This window comes from Ovis aries, chromosome 8, assembly GCF_016772045.2.
Source record: "Ovis aries strain OAR_USU_Benz2616 breed Rambouillet chromosome 8, ARS-UI_Ramb_v3.0, whole genome shotgun sequence".
NCBI lineage: Eukaryota > Metazoa > Chordata > Mammalia > Artiodactyla > Bovidae > Ovis > Ovis aries.
Window position 1 is genome coordinate 48,470,794 of NC_056061.1, and position 24,565 is coordinate 48,495,358.

At 40.4% G+C, this 24,565-nt stretch overlaps 1 protein-coding gene across 1 annotated transcript in view; it reads left to right on the forward strand.

Moving 5' to 3' along the window:
• Positions 1 to 3,987: 3,987 nt before the first annotated feature.
• Positions 3,988 to 24,565, forward strand: part of RNGTT (RNA guanylyltransferase and 5'-phosphatase) — a 235,173-nt gene continuing 214,595 nt past the window's right edge. The window contains exons 1-4 of the mRNA XM_027972440.3: positions 3,988 to 4,228; positions 13,036 to 13,145; positions 20,852 to 20,955; positions 21,046 to 21,134. Coding sequence (XP_027828241.1) covers positions 4,165 to 4,228; positions 13,036 to 13,145; positions 20,852 to 20,955; positions 21,046 to 21,134 — 367 coding nt within the window. The 5' untranslated portion in view covers positions 3,988 to 4,164. The remainder of the gene's footprint in view (positions 4,229 to 13,035; positions 13,146 to 20,851; positions 20,956 to 21,045; positions 21,135 to 24,565) is intronic.

The window sequence follows — 24,565 nt, forward strand, 5'->3', positions numbered from 1 at the left end:
CACCAGGCTCCCCCGTCCCTGGGATTATCCAGGCAAGAACACTGGAGTGGGTTGCCATTACAACATGTTAGTTTATGGAAGGTGATTTTGACTTTGCTCAAGATATCTCATTCCCCGCATCTCCTAGTACTACCAAACCAAACTTGGCCCACTCCGTCACACAGTAAAACTCATCTATGGACACCAGGTTGTGGTGAAGGAAAGGCATTTATTGGACACCAGACATGTAGTCCAAGGCAGCTAGTACTCAAAAAAGCCCAAACTCCTCAACGGATTTCAAGGAGGCATTTTTAAAGGCAAGGAGAGGGACTTCCCAGGTGGTCCAGTGGTTAAGGCTCTCCATTTCCATTGCAGGGAGCCCCTGTTCAGTCCCTGGTCAAAGAAACTAGATCCCACGTGCTGCAACTAAAAAAAACAAAAACAAAAACAAAAACCCTACAACTAAACATCCCTCATGTCGGCTGGAAGATCCTATATGCCATAACTAAGACCTGGTGAAGCCAGGTGAGGGAGGGGAGTCACAGGGTATCTGATCAGCTTATGCATCATTTTCTTATTGGCTGATGTTGATGTTACAGGGGTTAACATTATCAATCCTCAGGCTCCTGTAGGTTAGGGGGCTACATGCTCTAGTCATAATGTACTGTTATGTTCTATGTTATTATATTAGCTTAATGGGGGTTTTATTTTTTTGGCTACTCTGAGAGGCTTGCAGCATCTTAGCCCCCTGATCAGGGATCAAATCTGTGGGCACCCTGCAGTGGAAGTGTGGAGCCCTAACTACCAGACTGCCAGGTAGTTCCGTTGATGGGGGTTTTAGCATCTGTAGAACAACTCAGAAAATGCACATGAGATGTTCAGAGAGGAGGTTAAGCAGAGGACATGGTGGGAGGGGTCTGTCCCAGGAAGGATACTGCTGGGTTCCACTTGCAGTATTCAAAAAAAGGGAGGGACAAGGAAGGCGATTTTTAAGACCTGTGTTGCAGTTTCTGACTTTTCAGAAAAACGGAATGGTTCTCTAAAAAAGGAAGACATAGAGCAGCCAAATTCCTGGGATTCGGAAGGACTTATGTTTCTGCAAGTTTGGATGTGCCTCCAGAAGTCATGGTGGGTATCATGGATTGAATTGTCCCAAAAGATATGTTTAATTTCTGACCTTGTACTTTTGAGTGTGGCTTTATTTGGAAGTAGGTTTTTGCAGATGGAATCTTGATGAGTTTACACAGGATGGGGCTGGAATTCAATGGATAGACTGGAAATTTGGACATAGCCCCACATAGAGAGGGCTTCCCAGGTGGTGCTAGTGGTAAAGAATCCACTTACCAATGCAGAAGACATAAGAGACATGGGCTCTATCTTTGCGACTTACAGCTTGGAACCAGGTGGTGTTGTTGTTGTTCAGTCACCCAGTCGTGTCTGACTCTTTGCAACCCCATGGACTACAGCACACCAGGCCTCCCTGTCCTTCACCAACTCCTGGAGCTTGCTCAAACTCATGTCCATTGAGTCTGTGATGACATCCAACCATCTCATCCTCTGTTGTCCCCTTCTGCTCTTGCCTTCAATCTTCCCCAGCATCAGGGTCTTTTTCAATGAGTCAGCTCTTCTCATCAGATGGCCAAAGTATTGGAGTTTCAGCTTCAGCGTCAGTCCTTCCAATGAATATTCAGGACTGATTTCCTTTAGGATTGACTGGTTTGATCTCCTTGCAGTCCAAGGCACTTTCAAGAGTCTTCTCCAACACCACAGTTCAAAAGCATCAATTTTTTGGTATTCAGGTTTCTTAATGGTCCAGCTCTCATATCCATATAGTACTACTGGAAAAACTATAGCTTTGACTGTAGGGACCTTTGTTGGTAAAGAAATGTTTCTGCTTTCTTTAGGTTAAATTCCTGTGATGACAAGGAGACAGGGGGGTGCCATCTTTCTTCCTGTTTACAAAGAGGTGGCTCTCTAGACCTTGAGAAAAGTTCTTGGGTTGTAAAGCAGGCAAGAGGCTTACTGAGCTGTTCAAAAGACTTATATATAGGTATCAAAGCGATGGGGCAGGATTTACAAATAAAAGTTTTTGAAAGAAAATGTTCTAGGAAAGGGGAAAGTCTTTTTCCTTTTTGTCAACAGGGAAAATTCAATCTTATTTACCCCTACTCTCACCTCTCTGCCGTTTTCCAAGAGGAAAAAGAGATGCCCATAGAGTGACCAACATGAGTCCTCCCTGGCTTTCTGGAACCACAAACACATTCTCATTAACATGTCTTGACTTCCTCTTTGCTCCAACTCCACTCTGCCAGCAGACACTAGAATTGGCCATCATCTAGGCAGATTGCTGGTTTGTAAGGCAACTGAGTCTTATCTTTTCCTGTTAGCAGAGGACTGTTACTTTCACTAAAAGGTCTCAACAGATATAACAGCCAGACAGACCAAGGGTGCCAACTAATTCAGGCTCTCTCAAACATAGACAGCCCCTTTCTATGGGGAGAATTCTGATCATATTGAGAGGGCCCAGGCATTTGGGAGCTGAGCAGTCCCACAAGTTTCTCACCAGCACTTTAACATCAGATCCCCAACCTCCAGGATCTAATGCCTGATGATCTAAGGTGGAGTCGGTGTCATAATAATAGAAATAAAAGTGCACAATGAATGAAATGTGCTTGAATCATCCTGAAACCAACCCCCTCTCCCCAGCCTGGTTCGTGGAAAAACTGTCTCTCATGAAATTGGTCAAAAAGGTTGAGGACCAGTGCTTTAACACGCATTCCCTGCCCTGTCCCAAACCGCATTCTCTTGCAGTTCAAATACAGCACTGATATTTAAAACCAACCTGTTAACACTATAATTAACTTGCCGGCATCCAGCTTTATATTTAATACTTTAACTAAATTAGTCTGGTAGCCATAGAAAGTCTTATTACAGGACAGTTTATAAAATGAGCTCCCAATCGCCTGGAATTGGAAGATGCTTCCAATTTGGTAAGCCAAATTGAGAACACTGCCGCGTAGCGGTACTCCACTGAGCAATTCCTGCCTTTGCTAATTACACACATTAGTTGGTAACTTTCAGACTCCCAAATACACTATAAAACTGCTCCAGAAATGTAGAAACAAAACTCATAAAGCACGGTTTGGGGTTAATTTCAGATGCTTCATGGATCCCTAGAAACACATCCCCAAAGAGAAATCCCTCATTTCTGGTGCTCCAATCTCTCGCCCTTAGATTTTCTCTAAAGCTTGTTCCGCTAATCCAAGTCAGGAAGAACTTTTCAAATTCCCAATCAAATCCAGATCCTGCCGAAACGCCAAACTTGGCCGAAAAATGGGCGATCAGACTCTTGGGGTATGAAGGCAGCGGGAAAGCCCCTTTCGTCAGTAAAACAGATAGATGCCTTAACGAAATCTGCGGACCACTCTACGCCTGGAAAGAGGCTTGGTTTCATTCTCCAGGGTTTCCATCGGCTGTCGAGACAGAAATGTAAAGAACGGTAGTTCTGCGGTATCTCGTACTATGGCAGCAGCTGCTGCTGCTGCTAAGTCACTTCAGTCGTGTCCGACTCTGTGCGACCCCATAGACGGCAGCCCACCAGGCTCCTCCGTCCCTGGGATTCTCCAGGCAAGAACACTGGAGTGGGTTGCCATTTCCTTCTCCAATGCATGAAAGGGAAAAGTGAAAGTGAAGTCGCTCGGTCGTGTCTGACTCTTAGCGACCCCATGGACTGCAGCCTACCAGGCTCCTCCGTCCATGAGATTTTCCAGGCAAGAGTATCGGAGCAGGGTGCCTTCTCCCACTATAGCAGCCGAGCCTGTGCAAAGCCGCCCACAGAGCCCTCCGAGATCTGGGCGGGGCGGGGCGAGGGAAGACCCGCCCCTTCCATTCGCCTTGGCCTTAACTCCTTCCCATCCCTCCGCCAGCTTCTCTTTTTCACCTCTGACCTCGGAAAGAAGTGGGTGGGGCCTTTGGGGGCGGAAGTGGCGGTGCATTGTGGGCTCGTCTAGAGTTGAGCCTGAATGGAAGTGGCGCGCCGCCGCTGACATTACCGCGTCCGAGCGGCTAGGGTTCGGACGCCGTCCGGGATTCGGGTACCTCAGACCTCCGGTTCAGAGCGGACCGCGAGGAGGCGGCCGCTAGGCCGAGCGTTGGTGGAGGGGCGACTGTGCGCGGCCCCAAGACATGGCTCACAACAAGATCCCGCCGCGGTGGCTAAACTGTCCGCGGCGCGGCCAGCCGGTGGCAGGTAACCGGGACTGGGGTGTTCGAGTCCCCGCGCACGGGCGGGTCCGGGGGTGGGCTGAGGAGGTGCAGCTTTCGGTAGTGGTGTTTCAGGACCGAGATGCGCTTGGTCCGATGAAGCTTCGTGGATGAATATTTGGGAACCTGGACTGGAGGGAATAGGGGCACTTGTCATTCTTCAGTAAGGCTAAATGTTGCGAACAGGAAGGTAGATAGGCGGTTTCTGTGTGGCAGGAACTGAGGACACAAGAACTCGAGGGGCAGTACTTTGAAGCTTAGTCAAGAGTTTTGTAAACCTTTCAGGGTTCTCGGAAGGGTGTGGGTCTTGAGATGAAGGAGGGCTTAAGAGGAGGAAGGGCAGTTCCCAGTGGTGAAATTGATCCACACCGAGACTGGAGGTTTTTGTTTTGCTTAGTTTTAAAAAATCTTGTCTTTGTTTTTTTAAGAATGACTTTTGAGGACTTTTTCATCTTTGAGTTTGACCCAACAGACTTTAAATTTAAAGTGTACAGTTGGATAAATTTTGACTCCCGCATACCCCCTATGAAACACAAGAATGAAACACAGGATAGTGAACATAATCATCACCTCTTCAGGTTTCCTCCAGCCCTTGATAATCCCTCTCTCTGCAGGCAACCGGTGATCTGCTCTCTGTCACTATAGATTTAGTTTGCGTTTTGTATAATTTTTAAAATAAATGGAAACATACTCTCTTTCGGGGACTATCTCTGGCATCTTTCACTCAGCATTATTATTTTGAGATTTATATGTGTGCTTGTGTGTGTCATTAACTCATCCCTTATTACTGCCAAGTAGTAGTCTATTGTTACAGCTACACCAGTTTAAATTAGATTTGTTTATTCATTCATTCATTGATGGTCCTTTGGGTTTTCAGTTTCTGGCTGTTGCATACTAACTTACTATGAACATTCCTGTGCAGTTCTTTGTATGGGCATATGTTTTCTTTTCCCCTGTGTAAATCTTTAGGAGAGGGATGGATCATACAGTAGGTGTACATTTAACCTTTCAAAAAACTGCCAAACTCTTTTCAAAGTCCTAACATTTTGCATTCCTGCCTATCTGTATGAGGATTCTTCTTTGCTCCATATCCTAACACTTAATTTGGTCAGTCTTTTTAATATTACCCATTCTTTACCAACTGAGCTCTTAGGGTAGCCCCAATAGGGGCTTAGTACTGTCTTATTGTGGTTTGATGTTGAGCATCTTTTCATGTGCTTCTTGGCAGTTCACATATCTTCTTTTGCAAAATGTCCAAATCTTTTGCTGATTTTAAAAATATTTATTTTTATTTATTTGGCTGTGCAGGGTCTTAGTTGTAGCACTTGGGATCTACGATCTTTGTGTGACACTGGAGATCATAAGATGGGGCATGTGGAATCTTTAGCTGTGGTATGCAAACTCTTAGTTGCAGAATGTAGGATTTAGTTCCCTGGCTAGGGATCCAACCTAGGACCCCTGCATTGGGAACTTTGAGTCTAAGCCACTGGGTCACCAGGGAAGTTCGTTTGCTAATTTTTAAAATTGGGTTGTTTTATTTGTGAGTTGTTATTGTTCTTTATATGTTGTAAATACAAGTCCTTTTTTGTTGTTCAGTTGCTAAGTCATGTCCAACTCTTAGCAACCCCTTGAACTGCAGCACGCCAGGCTTCCCTGTCCTTCATTATCTCCTGGAGTTTGCTCAAACTCACATCCACTGAGTCAGTGATACCATCCAACCATCTCATCCTCTGTTAGCCCTTCTCCTCTTGCTCTCAGTCTTTCCCAGCATCAGGGTCTTTTCCAGTGAGTTGGCTCCTTGCATCAGATGGCCAAAGTATTGGAACTTCATATGCTTTTCAAGTCTTTTCTCCAGTTTGTGGCTTGCCTTTTCATTCTCTTAACACTTTCTTTTGAAGAATTAAAGTTTTAAATTTTAACTAACTTCAACCTAATGCTTTTTCTAGAAGATGTTTTGAAACAAAATTAAAGGATATTGTAGTGAACTATGCATGCTTGCTAATTATATACACATCTTTAGTATGTCTGCCTAGTTATTTTAAATTGTTGAAAGAGAAGATTCCGTAGTCATTTTTTAATTCATGTTTTCTGATTCTTCTGGTTTGTCAGCTTTTCTTCACATTTTGTATTAAATCTTCAGTCAGTAAAACCATATAAATAAGTCTTATTGAAAGATAATCTAAATAAGTCTTAGGGTGAGGTAATGTTTTTCCTTAACAAAAATGAAATAATTTTATGTTCTAACCATTTTTATAGGCATTTTCACTTGTAGTTGATAGTCATTGTACTTTCTTTAGATGAATTGATTACAGTTCTTTACATTTTTCTTTATAGGTCTTACTCTTCAGACATTTTGACTTTTTTCCCTTGTTATCTCTAACTTATACATTTCCCCCTCTATAGAGTTATGAAGAAACCTCTGAACTTAGATGTCTGACTTCTTTTTTAACTTGGCGCATGTTTCCTGGATGCTTTATTATTAGAGTTACCTGCTACATTTATTTGTGAGAAAAACAAAATCATAAAGAAGATCTTGTCAAAAGAGAATTATTTTTTATTTGGAATTAGAAAAACAGCTTAAAAGTCAGAATTTTAATGTATTCTGCTCATGGCGATGACAAATATCAGGATACTGACTTCATGGTAGATAAAGGGACACATGTATGTACGGACTGGGGGTGGACAGCAGCCGGTGAAGTGCTAAGCCCCAGACAGCTTTATACCACTCTAAGAAACAGAGTTGTGTGCTTTTCTTTTCTTTTTCCCTCTCCAGGAGATAAGGGTCAGAAATAAAAAAGTTTTCCTTGTTATTGTATTGGAGTATTTTGACCCCCAAAAGCTAGACTTTTAATTATTGTGCTCCCTGAGTCACTAAACTCACCTCATTTGAGCAGTTGTGGGCCCTGGACAGAACCCCAGGCCTCCTGACAACCAGCTGGATCTTTACTGGTAATCAGGTGTGCTTTGGCTTGTGACCCTTGTTAAAAAGTAAGGAAGACAACATAAAATTCTTGATAAATCTCTCTGAATTTACCTTAAAATTCTGTGTCCTAGAAGTGTTCATGACACATTGTGTATTTTAGATAACGCAAGGTTGGCAGTGTTTTATAGCAGTAGAACAAGAAATGCTAGCTATATTATTGCAAGCTTTAGAGAAAAATAAGGAATCATTCATATTCTCAATTTCTACCTCCTGTTTTCTTTCTCTTATTTTTTTTGTCATTAGAAAAGGAATTCATGCTTGTTGTATAATTTCTTTGATATTTTGCACATTTAGGAAAATATGTTATGACCGCTAAATTTTCTCATTGTAAACATTAGGATGACTTGTTCTGTCAGTCGTGTCTGACTCTTTGTGACCCCATAGACTGTAGCACTCCAGGCTTCCCTGTCCATCACCAACTCTTATTAGTACTGTACAAGTTCCTAATTTTTCTGAATCAGAAAGAAGATGGTACTAATTATAAAAGTAATCTGTTCCCCACTGAAGTTCATTTTTCTACTTAAACCAGACTTCCAGTGAGAGAGCTCCTGAAGATAGGACCTTTCTCCTTCTGAGGCTTTATTTCTGAAGAATTATTTTTTTTCTCCTCTGAGTGATGGATTCTAGGTGAACACTTTGAAGAAAACTGGCTTCTCATTTCTTAAAGGCAGATTATTCAGCATAACAGTTTATATATACTATGTGTAAAGAACTTCCTGGGAACTAACTGTGGGACTATAAATATGATAGTCTTATGAGAATAATGGTGACTTTAAAGTCATTTTACTTAGCAAGTATTTGTGTATACTTTGTGCTGGTTTTTGGGACTTGGGAGATGATTAAGATATAGTCCCTCACCTTAAAGAGCATGTAGTTTCTTGGAAGTAGTAAACCATCATTTTTAAACAAAGTTTTGTTATAACAAGTACAGTAATGACTCTATTATAGAATATTATGGGATACTAGAGGTGATAAACCCAATTCTTTGTTTGAGGTTAGGGAAGAAGAAAGGGTTCACACTTCCTAGAGGAAGTGTGTGTGAGTTATCTTGAATAAATAGAAGTTTGCTAGATAGAGGGAATTCTCTGGCGGTCCTCATCTGACTGCCGAGGGCTGGGTTTTGATCTCTAGTCAGGGAACTAAGATCCCACAAGTTGCACAGGCTGACCCCCCCCCCCCCCAAAATATGCTAGATATATTGTTGGTTTTTTTTTTTTTTTGTTGTTGTTGTTTTGTTTTTATTTTAAAGGTTTCTGTTAGGATAGGATGATGATGGAGAGATCTCAGCCTTAAAATGAGGATGTGGATATGAGGATGGAGTGTTTGAGCTAGGTCCTAAAGGCTTTAGGGTGTGATAAGGGATTTTAATATTTATATACTTCCAAACTGCACTGGCAAACCATTGCCATTTCTTAAGCACTGGGGTGAGATGATTTGACTTCAGTTTAAAGAAGCTCACTTTGATTGCTCTGTGTTTGATGAAAGAGACAAGAATGAGAGTGGGGAGACTAGGAACTTTCATGGTAGTCTGGGTGAAAGAATGGTGATGGTTTAGAAGTAGAGTTGGAGTAGTGGGCTTCCTTGGTGGCTCAGAATCTGCCTGCATTGCGGGAGATGCGGGTTCATTCCCTGGGTTGGAAAGATCCCCTGGAGGAGTCATCCAACCTACTCCAGTATTCTTGCCTGGAGAATCCCATGGACAAAGGAGCCTGGTGGGCTATGGTCCATAGGGTTGCAAAGAGTTGGACACAACGGAAGCAACTGAGTGTGCACAGGCTGATTGGAGAAAATTAAAGGGGAAGATGAACTTCCCCAGTTGCTCAGCAGTAAAAGAATGAACCTGCAATGCAGGAGACGAGGGTTTGATCCCTGGGTTGGGAAGATCCCCTGGAGAAAGGAAATGGTGGCCCACCCCGGTATTCTTGCTTGGAAGATCCCAATCCATGGGATCACAGAAGAGTAGGACACAACCTGCCTCTAAACAACAATGACAACAAGGAGGGAAAATAGACAGGACTTGGATTGTTGGATTTAGAATGAGAGCAAGAAAGTCAAAACTTAGTCCTAGGTTTCTGCTTATGCAGTGGGATGATTGGGACCATTAGGGCTTATTTGGGGAGGGAGTGGAAGGCAAGTTGGAAGAGGTATTAAGATCCTGACTGCACAGGTAGAGATATTGAGTACACAGCTGGATATATGGTTTGGAATTCAAACAAGTTCGAGTTGTAGATGTACATTTAAGGATCATTAGTGTAAAGAAAGTATTTAAAAGCATGGTATTTGATTATTCAGGATAAGGAATGCTAGTTTCTCTGACAAGCAGCTCCTCAAACTAAACGAGTCTAGTGTTATGAAAGCCAAGATAATTTTTCAAGAAGCAAGGAAGAGTCAGATGTATGAGATACTGCTAAGACGTAAGATATTAGAAAAGTTGGTAACCACACGGAAGGGAGGAAAGGTTGATGTCCTTGTGAAGGCAAAATGGAAAGGAATCCAGAGCAGAAGGGAAGGGATTTGCCATTAATGGGAGGAAGGACAGAGGATGAAAGAGAAAATGGACTCGAGAAAATGGACAGAAAGGTTTATAACTATAAGGGTGAGGCAAGTTTCAGTGGTGGAGAGGTGCTGTTGAATAGCAGTTTTATTTGTGGACTCCATGTCCAGATCACCTAGGTTTGAATCACTGTTCTCTCATTTACTAGAAGTGTGACAGTTTTCAAGTTATTTAATTTCTCTTGCCTTGATTTCCTCATCTGTAAAGTGGGGATAATAACATTATGTATGTTTATGTTCAGTTCACTTCAGTCTCTCAGTTGTGTCTGATTCTTTGCGACCCCATGGACTGCAGCACGCCAGGCCTCCCTGTCCATCAGATGTTAGGAGTAAATTAATAAATCTATGTAAAGTGTTTTAAACAGTGTCTGGTATGTGTTAAACATACGAAGTTGCTTCTTTTTGCCTTTTCTTTTCAGTAATGTATAACATGAAGCCATCAGTTGAAAAAGGGGGTAGAGGAGCTTAGTATATTTTAAAAATGAGAAAAAGATGTGAAACAGAAGATTGCCTTTGAAATTGATGATTATTTATATTGTCACCCATCTGAGATTTTCTCTAGGAGTCGAGCCGCATAGGGGTAGGCCCAAAGAAATCAGGTGGTTGGGTTCAGTTAGGTCTGGGTTTTTCTCAGGAGAGTGTGGCTGAGCAGTAGGGGAGGAGCACAGAGTTAAGGGTATGCACGAGAAATAGGATGAGATCTCTGAAATGACAAGGAGAAGAGAGGTTTAGTGGGATGAAACTTCTAACTTACCTTATTATTATTTATTATGTTTCTTGTTTGTGGTTTAGTCAATAGAAATTAGGCTTCATGAGGGCAGGGATTTTTTTATCTGTTTTTTTTAGTTCTTTTCACTAATATATTCCATGCATCTAGAATAATGCCTGTTACGTAATAGGTACTTGAAGTGAAGTGAAGTGAAATTGCTCAGTCGTGTTCGACTCTTTGTGACCCCATTGACTATAGCCCACCAGGCTCCTCTGTCCATAGGATTCTCCAGGCAAGAATACTGGAGTGGGTTGCCATTTCCTTCTCCAATAGGCACTTAATAAATAGTAAATAAACTAAATGAAGTATAATAATCTAGGTGAGATGGTAGAAGTGGTCAGATTCTGGATGTATTTTGAAGACAGATCTGATAGGATTTGCTGATGGATTGGATGTGGGGTGTGTAAAAAAGAGATGGATCAAGGATAAGGCCACAGCTTTTGCCCTAAACTGTTAAAAAAAGGGTATTACATTTGCTGAGATGGGGAGGGCCTTAAGAGGAGTTTGAAAATTGAGAGCTCAGATTTGGATACCAAGTCTGAGACACCTGTTAGACATCCCATTGGAGAAAGAAATGGCAACCCCCTCCAGTGTTCTTGCCTGGAGAATCCCAGGGACGGGGGGCCTGGTGGGCTGCCATCTATTGGGTCGCACAGAGTCGGACATGACTGAAGTGACTTAACAGCAGCAGACTAGTAAGTCAGGTCAGTGATTTGACGTTTGATTCTAGAGTTAAGGGAGACGTTCGGCACAGAGTTACATGTTTGTGAGGCATTAGTGCCTTGATGGCTTTTAAACCTGTGAGACCAAATGAGACACCAAGGCAGAGAGTGTAGAAAGAAAGGAGGTACAAAGACCGAGCCCTAGGATAAAACAGAGGGGCCAGGGCGATGAGGAGGAGCTAGTAAAGGAGACTGAGAAGGAGAGGCCAGGCAGAGGGGAGAAATGGGAGGATGCAGTGTCCTGGAAGCCTTGTGAAGAAAGCCATTCAGGAACTCCCTCTGAGTTAAAAATGATCAGTTTTTGAGAACTGAGTGATGGAGGTTACTGTTGATCTTGAGTGGTTTTGTAGAAAATGTTCAGTTGCTAAGTCATATCTGACTCTCTGTGGAAAATAAAAATAGAAAAAGAAAATGATCTTTTTATTTGTTTTGGCTAAAGTCTATGGACACATGTTAAGACTTCGCTTAGGTATGATTTTAGGTAGATGTTTATACTTAGTGATTTTATAATATAAATCAGCTAAAATAGATGATTTAAAAATTGATTTTATAAGATAACTTCCCCTATGTTTACATGGTGATTCAGAAAAAAAAGGCCAAAAAGTTAGTTTTGCTGAAATTAGAGTCACTGATAGTTGTTTGGTGAGTGATTTTGGTTAGTATGCTTCTCGCCCTGATTCTTCTTCTGGGATGTAGGATAAGGTCTGTAAAATGGAGAAAGTGTTGCCAAAATCTTGGCTGTCTGTGCACCAATGCCAAACAGAAATATGGAGACAGAGTTATGGAGGAGAGGGAAAGAGTGGCCTTATTATTTTGGCAGGCAGTGGGGGAACTTAGGAGGCTAGCGCCTCAAAAACTGTGTCTCCCTTCCCTGAATAGGGAGAGGTTAGAACCTTCCCTGGTGGCTCAGAGATTAAAGCGTCTGCCTGCAATGCGGGAGATGATCCCTGGGTCGGGAAGATCCCCTGGAGAAGGAAATGGCAACCCACTCCAGTATTCTTGCCTGGAGAATCCCATGGACGGAGAAGCCTGGTGGGCTACAGTTCAGGGGGTCGCAAAGAGTCGAACACGACTGAGCGACTTAACTTAGATAGTCAGACAGGGGTATGTGGTAATTATCAAGGCAGTAACAGTCTTCATTCCTTCAAGTTTCAAAAGGGTGGGGTTGCTGACAGGATTAGGGTGTGTACAGGGTCCTAGATGGTCTCCTGATCTTGATGAGCCTTTCTGCTCCCCTTAATCTTGCCTCAGGTGGTTTCCTTGCTGCTCCTCCTCTGATCACCATCTTGATCATGGAGCCTCTGAGTCTTGCCTTTAAGGAATGGGGGACAAAAAGGCCTCCATGCCCAGGAGCCCCACAGGGCCCTGCTCGGCATCAGAAGTTCCAATTTTATATTAAAAAAGCGTAATAGCAATTTCAAAGAATTGATTTTCATTATCAGTTTTCTGGTACTATATCTTTACAGGTTTTAAGGCAGTAACTTTGTAATATAGTGGTTTAGAACTTTCTGGACATCTTTCTGGACATTCCATTTACTGGTAATTTCTTTTGCTCTTATATTGATTGTCGATTTCTAGAATATATATTGGATATATTGAATATAAAATATAGTGCCCTTTAAAAGTATAGTATAGGTTGAGAGTATTTTATGAACAATTTCATTAAAAATATCGTAAGAAGGTGATTTTGAGAATTGCTAATTATAGAGTTTTAACCCAGAACATTTTCGTTAATGAAAATTATTACCTATCTTTATGTTATTTAGGAAGATTCTTACCTCTGAAAACAATGTTAGGACCAAGATATGACAGTCAAGTTGCTGAAGAAAATCGATTCCATCCTAGTATGCTTTCAAATTATCTGAAGAGTCTGAAGGTAAGAAGCAAAACATTTTTGATACTGATTTAACATACTTTATCCCTTTCTTGTTTTTCAGGTGGCTTTCTAAAATAAAACTTTTTACTTTGAAATAATTAACTCAGAGCAAGTTGCAAAAATTGTACATAGAGTCTGTGAACCCTTCTCTCAGTTTTTCCCAATGGTGACATCTTATGTGATTGTAGTATAATATCAAAAGCAGGAAATTGACATTGGTACAGTACTGACTGGATTGTAGACCTAAAAGTCTTTTACCAGTGTTTATGTGCATTCATTTGTGTTTATGTGTGTAAAGTTCTGTGCCGTTCGACCTGCTAACTTGTTTTCTGTCTCTGTAGTTTTGTCATTTTGTGAATGTTATATAAATGGAATGAAACAGTTTGTGACCTTTCAGGATACACTTAAAAAAATTGTTTTAAGTTTATTTTTGGCTGTGCTGGGTCTTCCTTGCCGCACTCAAGCCTTCTCTAGTTGCAGGGAGTGGAGGCTACTCTTTGTTGCGGTATGTAGGCCTCTCATTGCTGTGGCTTCTCGTGTTGTGGCTCTAGGCATGTGGGCTTCAGCAGTTGTGGTTGCTAGGTTCTAAAGCACAGGCTCAGTTGTTGCTCATGGGCTTAGTTGCTTGCAGCATGTGGGATCGAATCCATGTCTTCTGTGTTGGCAGGTGGATTCTTTACCACTGAGCCACGCGGGAAGCCCCCAGGATACACTTTCTTCCACTAAGCATAATGCTGCTGAGGTCCTCCAGGTTCTTGCATGAATTGATGAAAGTTGTGCTCATATTTATTGCTGAATAGTATTCAGTTGTATAGCTATGCCAGAGTTTAACCATTCTCCTCCCACTGAATGGTTAAGTAACCATTTAGCCATTTTGAGTTGTTTCCAATTGTGGGGTATTGTGAATCAGGTTGCTATGAAGGTTTATGTACAGGTATTTATGTGAATGTTGTTTTTATTTTTCTGGAGCAAATAGCCAAGACTAAGATTGTTGAGCACGTGGTTAGTTTTACAGAAAAGTGCCGAACTATTTTTCTAAACAAAACATTGTAATTTTTTATGTTATTCTGACATCACACTGATTATATTAGTTTCTGGGCTTCCCTGGTGGCTCAAGTGGTAAAGAACCTGCCTACAATTTAGGAGACCTGGGTTCAATCCCTGGGTCAGGAAGATCCCCTGGAGAAGGGAATGGCAAGCAACACCAGTATTCTTGCCTGGAAAATTTCATGGACAGAGGAACCTGGTGGGCTGCAGTACATGGGATTGCAAAGAGTCAGACACGACTGAGCGGCTGACACACCAACAACAGGGCTACTTTGACAAATTACCGGAAACTCGGTGACTTAAAACAGCAGACACATATCCTCTCACAGTTCTGGAGGCTAGAAATTCCATAGCAAGGTGTTGGAGAGGTTGGCTCTTCCTGGAGTCTTGTAGGAGAATCTCTTCCATTCTTTTCTCCTAGCTGCCAGAGATGGCCAGCAGGCCTCAGTATTCCTAGGCTTGTAGCTCCTTTAGCTGTCTCTGCCTCCTCCTTGTGTTTGTCATGTCCAAATTTCCCACTTATAAGGACACCCTAATCCAGTATGACCTCATTTAATTAATTTCTTTTTGGCCACACCATGTGACTTACAGGATCTTAGTTTCATGACCAGGGAAGTTTTCATGATCACCTGCACTGGAAGCTTGGATTCCTAACCACTGAATTACCAGGGAATTCCCCTGTATGCCCTCGTCTTGATTATATTTGCAAAGACTCTATAACCTTCTTTCAAATAAGGTTATACTCATAGGTACTGGGAGTTAAGGCTTGAATATGTTTTTAGGGGGCGTAATACAATCCATAACACCTACCATTGTTACTCTTTTAAGTGATGGTTTTTATTGAATGCTCCTTGGAAAAATAGTTATGAAAAACCTAGACAGTGTACTAAAAAGCAGAGCCATCAGTTTGCCACCAAAGGTTCGTATAGTTAAAGCTATGGTTTTTCCAGTAGTCATGTATGGAAGTGAGAGTTGGACCATAAGGAAGACTGAGTGCCGAAGAATTGATGCTTTTGAACTGTGGTTGGAGAAGACTCTTGAGAGTCCCTTGGACTGCAGGGAGATCAAACCAGTGAATCCTAAAGAAAATCAATCCTGAATATTCATTGGAAGGACTGATGCTGAAGCTGAAGCTCCAATACTTTGGCCACCTAGTGAGAAGAGCTGACTGATTGGAAAAGACCCTGATGCTGGGTAAGATTGAGGGCAAGAAGAGAAGGGGGTGACAGAGGATGAGATGGTTGGATGGCATCACGGACTCGATGGATATGAGTTTGAGCAAGCTCTGAGAGATGGTGAAGGACAGGGAAGCCTGGCATGCTGCAGTTCATGGTGTTGCAAAGAGTTGGACATGACTTAGCGACTGAACAACAGTTAGTACATTCAGCCAATGCTGGTGCCCATTACATGCGAGTTTCTTGTTACAGGATAGTAAACATACCACTTAGTTTTTGATACCTGTTACTTATCCCTGTTCTTGGTGTAGTTTGGGTCTTCATTTTATATCTTTTATTTTAGCTTATAAACTTTTAATTTTTATCTTCATTATTAATATACATTTTTGAAAGTCATAGTTAACATTTGTAGAGCATTAAATATTCACAGGCAGAGCACTTAAAGAACTTGGGTTTAGAAGCCAGTTCGTCTGGGTTTAAATTCTAGTTTGTCACTTACAGCTTTGTGGTCAAGTTACCCAATTTCTTTGTGTTTCAGTTTCCTCATTTTCAAGTAAAATTAGTGCATGTAAAGCATAGAGTAGTGCTTGGCACAGAGTAAGGGCTTCATTTAAATCTCACAGCTGTATGAGGTGGATACTGTTATTATCCTTATTTCATGGATTGGGAATCTATAAGGAAAAATGATTATGTATATATGAGTATATGTGTATATAGGCAGATACATTAGAAAACACACATTATTCACACAGACATATCACACACACAGACACACATTTACACATGTACATATATATGGACTCAGTGCAGCTAAGTCACATAATAGTTTCCTGGTTTTCTTAGCTAAAGTATTCCTATATATTTAGAGAATTCACATTTTCTTGCTCATCCCCACTCTTCATTCACTTCTTATTTTGGACCTAGAGACGAACAATATGGGCTCTAATTCTAACCTGTGAGAAGCTATATTATGGCGTTCAAGTCTTTGTGTTTGGCAAAGACTTCCATCTAGAAGCAGTGCTTCCACCTTTTCCCTTTCTATTTGCCATGTAGTCATGGGGCCAGATGCCATGATCTTAGTATTTTTATTTTTATTTTTATTTTTTTCAAAAGTAGCAAAGACTTTTATTTTTTTATTTTTTATTTTTTCCAATAATTTTTTTTTTTAATTTTTTAAATTTTAAAATCTTTAATTCTTACATGCATTCCCAAACATGAACCCCCTCCCACCTCCCTCCCCGGTATTTTTAATATTTAGTTTTCAGCCGGCTTTTCCCATCTCCTTCACCCTCATCAAGAAATTCTTTAGCATATGCATTAGCAGACATTAAAAGTCCTTGGACCTTATCCTTCTGAGCAAGATAATATAACAGCTGTAGAGAACAAACAGTCCTATCACACATGTCGGTTTAGGATTTAGTTTGGTGTAGCTGAAATGTTGAATTTCCCTGGTGGCTTAGTGATAAAGAATCCTCCTAACAATGCAGGCAGTCCCTGGGTGGGGAAGATCACTGGATCAGAAAGATCCCCTGGAGGAGGAAATTGCAACCCACTTGAGTATTCTTGCCTGGGAAATCCCATGGACAGAAGAGCCTGGCAGGCTACAGTCCACGGGGTTGGACATGACTCAGCGACTACACAACAGCAGCTGAAATATTACTGAGTCACTAAACAACTATTAAAAGTCTTTGTCATACATAAAGTTCATGTGACTTTAGTGTTGCAAGCATCCATTTAGTGTTAATGATTAAGACTTGAGCTATATCCTTACCAGTGCTGTGTATAATCTTTTGTACATAGAAAGTCAAAGTTAAGAAAGAAAAGGCCTTTTTTGCTGGGCACATGAAGTTATCCGGAGTTCAGGTCTGGCTTATGTTTCTCTAGCTGAAGCTTCCTCAATAGTTTTCTTCATATTTTTCTTTTAATCATAGGATATCCTTGAAGGTTGAGGTATGTATGAATGACAATCCATATTACAGTCAGGCTTCCAAGAATAGTCTGTTCATGAGCATAGCAATATGTGTTAACAGCACATATTGCCATTCTTCTTGTCCGGGGATCATCAGTTAATATGGTGTTATCCTTCTCCTGTGCAACCACGTCAGCAAATATGGGAGGACTGTCAGGTTGCTTTACCCAGACTTTAGCTCTAGTTGCATGTATTTCATTTGTGTTCCCAAACCCTCCGTCATCTCTGTTAGTAAGGTGGGAGGTTCTTCTCATTTTGTACTTACCACTTACACATGGGAAAATCAGAAGTCAGGCAGTTCTATCATGTTTATTAATAAATAGATCATCCTTTCATCCTTTCCTTAATTTTGTAAAATTATTTGGATTTCTCCTTGGTAGTCTGTAACTACTGCATGGACACAGATGCCTTTTAACGCTTAATAGGAGCATTCCTTAATTAACCCAAAGTGCCTGGGAGGCATTTTGATTCCAATACCAGTTGAAATAGCACATATCAATCTTTTCGTAAGTCTCTGTTCAGATAAAGAGCATAGATCCAATCCAGTAGTCTCAGGAGTAGCTTGGAAAAGAGCTAGTGCTCCTGGGCTAATTTCCCCGAACTCAGTTGTTTCAGGATAGAAGTCGGTTTTATGAATCTGTAAATTTGGAATAATTTTTCTCATCAAAGGAGTTTCTGATTCTCTAATAGGTCTATTATTTAAAATATTGAGGGAAGTATTTAAAGTTAGTTCTCCAGTTTTTATAAGAGCCCTCTCTTATTAATTAATTATCAATTAATTGCTGTTTAAGCAAACCATTTATTCTTTCAACCCAACCAGGAGCTTGAGGATAATAAGGAATATGAAAGATCCATTGTATATTATATTCCTGGGCAAACTCTTATATTAACTTACCTTTAAAATGTGATCCATTGTCCCTCTGAATTTGAAGTGGAACACCATAATGTAGATTATCTCCTCTGTTTTAATAGTATTAGTCTGATTGGCTTTCTTGAAGGGAATGGCCACTAAATATCCATAGGTGTCCATAGCAGTACCTACATATTGACATCCTTCATCTCAAATTAATGGATCAATATAATCAGTTTGCCATATTTGCCCGGGCAGCTTGCCACACGCCAGTTGTCCTTTGGCTAGCTGTGGTTAAGTGTCTGTGTTCAATATATTGATAAATTGGACATTGTAAAATATTGAATGAGATCCATAGTAAAGGAAATACCTTGATTTTGAGCCCATCTGTATGTTGCTTTTTCTCCCACATTGCCACATTTTTGGTGTGCCCACAAAGTCAAAGCTGTGGTTAATCCATTGGCTACCAACCAAGAGTCTTGTTATGTTAATGTTCTGTAGAATGACATTCTGTTAATTTTTTTTGTTTTAGAGCTTCATATACTGCATGTAATTCAGCAAATTGATTACTCTTAGTATAATTCTTTCTGGCCTCTGGAAATATCCTAATCCAGAAACCCAGGGACACTCTTTTGTCATGTTGTTTTTGCCATAAGTTCCAATTAGCATATGGTTCATTGATAGATACATGAATTTTATGTCCCTTGGTTATAGCTCGTGAGGTGTCTGATCTCCATCCAAAGACAGATTACTGTGATAAGCTTTAGGATAATTCAATTAAACTTTTTAGCAATAAAACATAATAGCGAGGAACTGTCTGGGAACTGAGTCTGGGAGTGAGTCTTGGTCAATGTAGATCTCAATTAGCAAAACTAGAATTTAATATTCAGTGAAACATAACATTTTTTTGTGAGGGCTTTAACTCTGCGGCCAGTGAAGGCTTTATCCCATCAAATAAAAAATAAGGTTTGTCAGGGAGCTGGGAAAAGCTAAGCAGCCATCTTGAATTTTCCATAGCCCCAGCTGTTTAATTTATAGCTATTGTTTAATCATTTTAAATTCCTTGATTTAGAAGTAAACTGTTACTGGGTCCTAAGGACATCAGGATAGAAAAAGGCTGACAGTTCAGTTCAGCTGACAAGGAGGGGTTAATTTTTTGTAGAATCAAAATGAACTTTATCTGTGGGTGCCACAATCTTCATAGATCATTGTGAAGTAATATTAATATACTTTACCAAAGTAACAAAAGATTTTAAAAACATATATAAATCACTTAAAAGCAAAGAAATTCACATAGTCTGTTTTCAAACACCGCATTCAGGAAAACTTTGTTCTCTTAACAGAGAAAACCAAATTCCAGTCTCAGCTTACTGTTAATAACAAAATTTGTTTATCTAGTCAATTTTAATTTAATCTTAGAAAGTCCTTTCTGTAAATCTTGAAGAGGTGGTATTTTTGCAAAGGCATCAGAGAGAAACCAGAGCTGTCTGTAATGACAAAAAGGCTTAAAATGGCATGCTTAAAATCTGATGACAGTCCAAAGTAACTTGGTTACTTTGCTGTGATATGTAACACTTTGAGATAGTAACTAGCATTATGACTAATAACATAATTCAGTACATACCAGAATTTTAGAAACTGCATTTAATTTCTAAGATGTCTATATTAATAACATTTCCCATACAATATGACTTGAGAAAATTTATTACTCATTTGACAATACTGCCCAGATCAGGGGTTGAACTGGTGTCTCTGCATTGGCAGTGGGTTCTTTACCGTAGAGCCACCAGGGAAGCCCAAGGGCATTTTGATTGTACATACTATTCCCCTACGTACTCACTTTGGTGATGGCTGCTGGAATGCTGAGTTGATGTGTGTCTGGAGCTTGTTCAGTTCAGTTCAGTTGCTTAGTCATGTCCGACTCTTTGCGACCCCATGGACCGCAGCACGCCAGGCCTCCATGTCCATCACCAACTCCCAAAGTTTACTCAAACTCATATCCATTGAGTTGGTGATGCCATCCAACCAACTCATCCTCTGTTGTCCCCTTCTCCTCCTGCCTTCAATCTTTCCGAGCATCAGGGTCTTTTGAGTCAGCTCTTCGCATCAGGTGGCCAAAGTATTGGAGTTTCAGCTTCAGCATCAGTCCTTCCAATGAATACTCAGGACTGATTTCCTTTAGGATGGACTGTAGTCCAAGGGATTCTCAAGAGTCTTCTCCAGCACCATAGTTCAAAAGCATCAATTCTTGGGTGCTTCTGGAGCTTGAGTTTGGGTGTATTTCAGATAAATGCTATCCCTGTTCTAGCTACTTCTAATAAATCATTAGTGGAGTGATAGACATAGAAAACTACATCAGTATTTGCTTTTCAGGTAGGTTTTTGTAATGTTGAAGTGGAGTCTGTTTTGCTTGTATTCTCTTTTTCTTTTGCTTATAGTCTTGTTTCATCATTTGTTTGGGATTAATTTATTTCATTCAGTGCCTAAGTTCTGTGTCTCAAATAAGACTTGAATAAGTGATATATTCATTGTTAATATGTTGACAGAGTGAACACAAAATCTTCAGTGTAGATGAATGAACTGGCCCAGAATATTGCCATTCAGTCAACTTATTTTGGAACAGATTCAGTTACTAGGAAATCTCCTTTCTTTCCTTTTGCCTAAGGTTAAAATGGGCTTGTTGGTAGACCTGACAAATACTTCAAGATTCTATGACAGAAATGACATAGAAAAAGAAGGAATCAAATATATAAAACTTCAGTGTAAAGGGTAAGTCATGTATTAAGAGTCTTTAATATTGAAACCTTTTGCTGAAATTTGTCATCTCTACTTAGAAACAAAATGTTTCTGTATTACTAGACATGGCGAGTGCCCTACAACGGAGAATACTGAGACGTTTATTCGTCTGTGTGAGCGGTTTAATGAAAGAAACCCACCTGAACTTATTGGTATGTTTGGCTTTACTTTAGCCACTGTTGAGTATCTTATTTAGTGATTGGGTTTGTATTCTCTTTCCAAATGGGTTGATCTGGAATTTTTTTTTTTTCTTTTTAAAGTAATTGCCAAGAAGTGTTTATTAAAGTAATAGTCTATTGAGAACTGCTATTAAAAATTAAAATGTTGTCTATTCATGATAATATTATGGTAGTGACTGGGATGTTATTTGCCTGGCAGACTTGGTGGGAAACTATAAATGAATGAATGAAGGAATGAATGGTTGTAATCCTTATAACAACTCCATGTGATATGTGGCTGTATCCCTATTTTACAAATAGGAAAACTGAGCCTCAGAAAAATTAAGTAGTTTTTCCTTGTTCACACGTCTAATAACTGTTTAAGCCAAGTTTGTAATGTTTCTGAACCAAGTTTCCAAATCTCTTAATTACGTGTAACACTGGTTTCTAGATTGACCACATAAAAGTGAAAAAAATTTCTGTGTTATAGAATAACCAAAACAGAGCAAAATGCCATTTGACAAGTTGAGAGCAATAATTGAGGCATATATGATAAGATAAAAAATTAATATTCTTGTAAAAAGATTCTATAATTCTTCAGGCCAAAGAGACATTCATCATTAGAAAAATATGGAAAACAATGGAAATGCAATACAGATAGCCAAGAAACATGAAAAAAGTTTCATTTTCCCTTGTTAACAAGAAATACAAATTAAAAGATATGTTGTTACATTCCACAATCAAATTTGCAAAGATTTAAAAAAATCATAATGTCAAGGATTGGATAAAACGGATGTACTGAGACATTGTTAATTAAGGTGTTAATTGATATAGCCTCTCTGGAGGGCCATTTTGGTGATTTCTATCTGGTGATTTACGACCCAGATAATCACGATGATGTGATCACTCATCTAGAGCCAGACATCCTGGAATGTGAAGTCAAGTGGGCCTTAGAAAGCATCACTACGAACAAAGCTAGTGGAGGTGGTGGAATTCCAGTTGAGCTGTTTCAAATCCTGAAAGATGATGCTGTGAAAGTGCTGCACTCAATATGCCAGCAAATTTGGAAAACTCAGCAGTGGCCACAGGACTGGAAAAGGTGTTTTCCTTCCAATCCCAAAGAAAGGCAATGCCAAAGAATGCTCCAACTACTGCGCAATTGCACTCATCTCACACGCTAGTAAAGTAATGCTCAAAATTCTCCAAGCCAGGCTTCAGCAGTACGTGAACCGTAAACTTCCAGATGTTCAAGCTGGTTTTAGAAAAGGCAGAGGAACCAGAGATCAAATTGCTAACATTCGCTGGATCATGGAATAAGGAAGAGAGTTCCAGAAAATATCTATTTCTGCTTTCTTGACTATGCCAAAGCCTTTGACTGTGTGGATCACAATAAACTGTGGAAAATTCTGAAAGAGATGGGAATACCAGACCACCTGACCTGCCTCTTGAGAAACCAGTATGCAGGTCAGGAAGCAACAGTTAGAACTGGACATGGAACAACAGACTGATTCCAAATAGGAAAAGGAGGCTGTATATCGTCACCCTGCTTATTTAACTTATATACAGAGTACATCATGAGAAATACTGGGCTGGAGGAAGCACAAGCTGGAATCAAGATTGCCGGGAGAAATATCAGTAACCTTAGATATGCAAATGACACCACCCTTATGGCAGAAAGTGAAGAAGAACTAAAGAGCCTCTTGATGAAAGTGAAAGAGGAGAGTGAAAAAGTTGGCTTAAAGCTCAACATTCAGAAAATGAAGATCATGGCATCTGGTCCCATCACTTCATGGCAAATAGATGGGGAAACAGTGGAAACAGTGTCAGACTTTATTTTTTTGGGGTCCAAAATCAATGCAGATGGTGATTGCAGCCATGAAATTAAAAGACGCTTACTCCTTGGAAGCAAAATTATGACCAACCTAGACAGTATATTAGAAAGCAGAGACATTACTTTGCCATCAAATGTCCGTCTAGTCAAGGCTATGGTTTTTCTGTGCATGTGAGAGTTGGACTGTGAAGAAAGCTGAGCGCTGCAGAATTGATGCTTTGAAATGTGGTGTTGGAGGACTCTTGAGAATCCCTTGGACTGCAAGGAGATCCAGCCAGTCCATTCTAAAGGAGATCGGTCCTGGGTGTTCATTGGAAGAACTGATGCTAAAGCTGAAACTCCAATACTTTGGCTACCTCATGCGATGAGTTGACTCATTGGGAAAGACTCTGATGCTGCAAGGGATTGGGGACAGGAGGAGAAGGGGACGACAGAGGATGAGATGGCTGGATGGCATCACTGACTCAGTGGACATGAGTTTGAGTGTACTCCAGGAGTTGGTGATGGACAGGGAGGCCTGGTGTGCTGCAAGTCATGGGGTTGCAGAGTCGGACATGACTGAGCGACTGGAGTGAACTGATGGGTTATTAAAATGATAACTGTGATATAATATATTATTCATTATTGTATATTATTTATTTTATATCATTGGACAGTGATTCTGTTCATGTGGATTGAAATGCAAACTTTTCCCTTGGGTATGCTCAGTTTGGAGCACAGGTTGGGGTGGCAATTATTTGTTGTAGTAATACTGAGAAGACAGTAACAGAAACTGGTCTTAGAGATGGTTTCTCATATCATCTTCTCAAACAAAAGGATTAAAGAATCAAGTCTGTGTTCCTAGAATCAGAAAATATTGGCCTGCTTTTACAGTATTTTAGTTGTGTTTTTGAGATGCAGTTTTCATCAGCCTTGCACACATTCTTGCTGAAGCATACTTGTGACCACCAGGGGACATTGATTGCATGGCAAAAGTGAGACACATTTATTTACAAAGTTAGTCTGATAAAGAAATTCTTTAAATTAACTGATGTGACTGTCAGTACATGCAGTTAGCCTAGTTGTGGGATGATACTGTAGACTTAGTGGAGATACAGGGTTCTTGAAACGCACAGAAGCTTCAAACGTTTTCTAATCGCTAAGTCTTGTCCAACTCTTCTGCGACCCCAGAGGACTGTAGCCTGCCAGGCTCCTTTTGTCCATGGAATTTCCCAGACAAGAATAGTGGAGTGGGTTGCCATTTTCTTCTCCAGGGGATCTTCCTGACCCAGGGATCAAACTTGTGTCTCCTGCCTTGGCAGGCGGAGTCTTTACCACAGACCTGCCCAAGAACTACAGCTTCATAATCCCATAATCCCTGGGAGCAGTACCCCCTAATATATCTTTATAGTGGAAATTTTCATCATACCAAAAGTAGGGAGAACAGTAAAATGACACCTTATGTATCCATCATTCAGCTTCGCTAATTATCATTTGACTGATATTTTTTTCATTTTTCCTCTCCTCCTCCTAACAAATTTTTTCCTGAGTTTTAAAGCAAACCATAGGTACCATGTCATTTCACTAAAAGTGTTTCATTGTGCATCTCTAACTG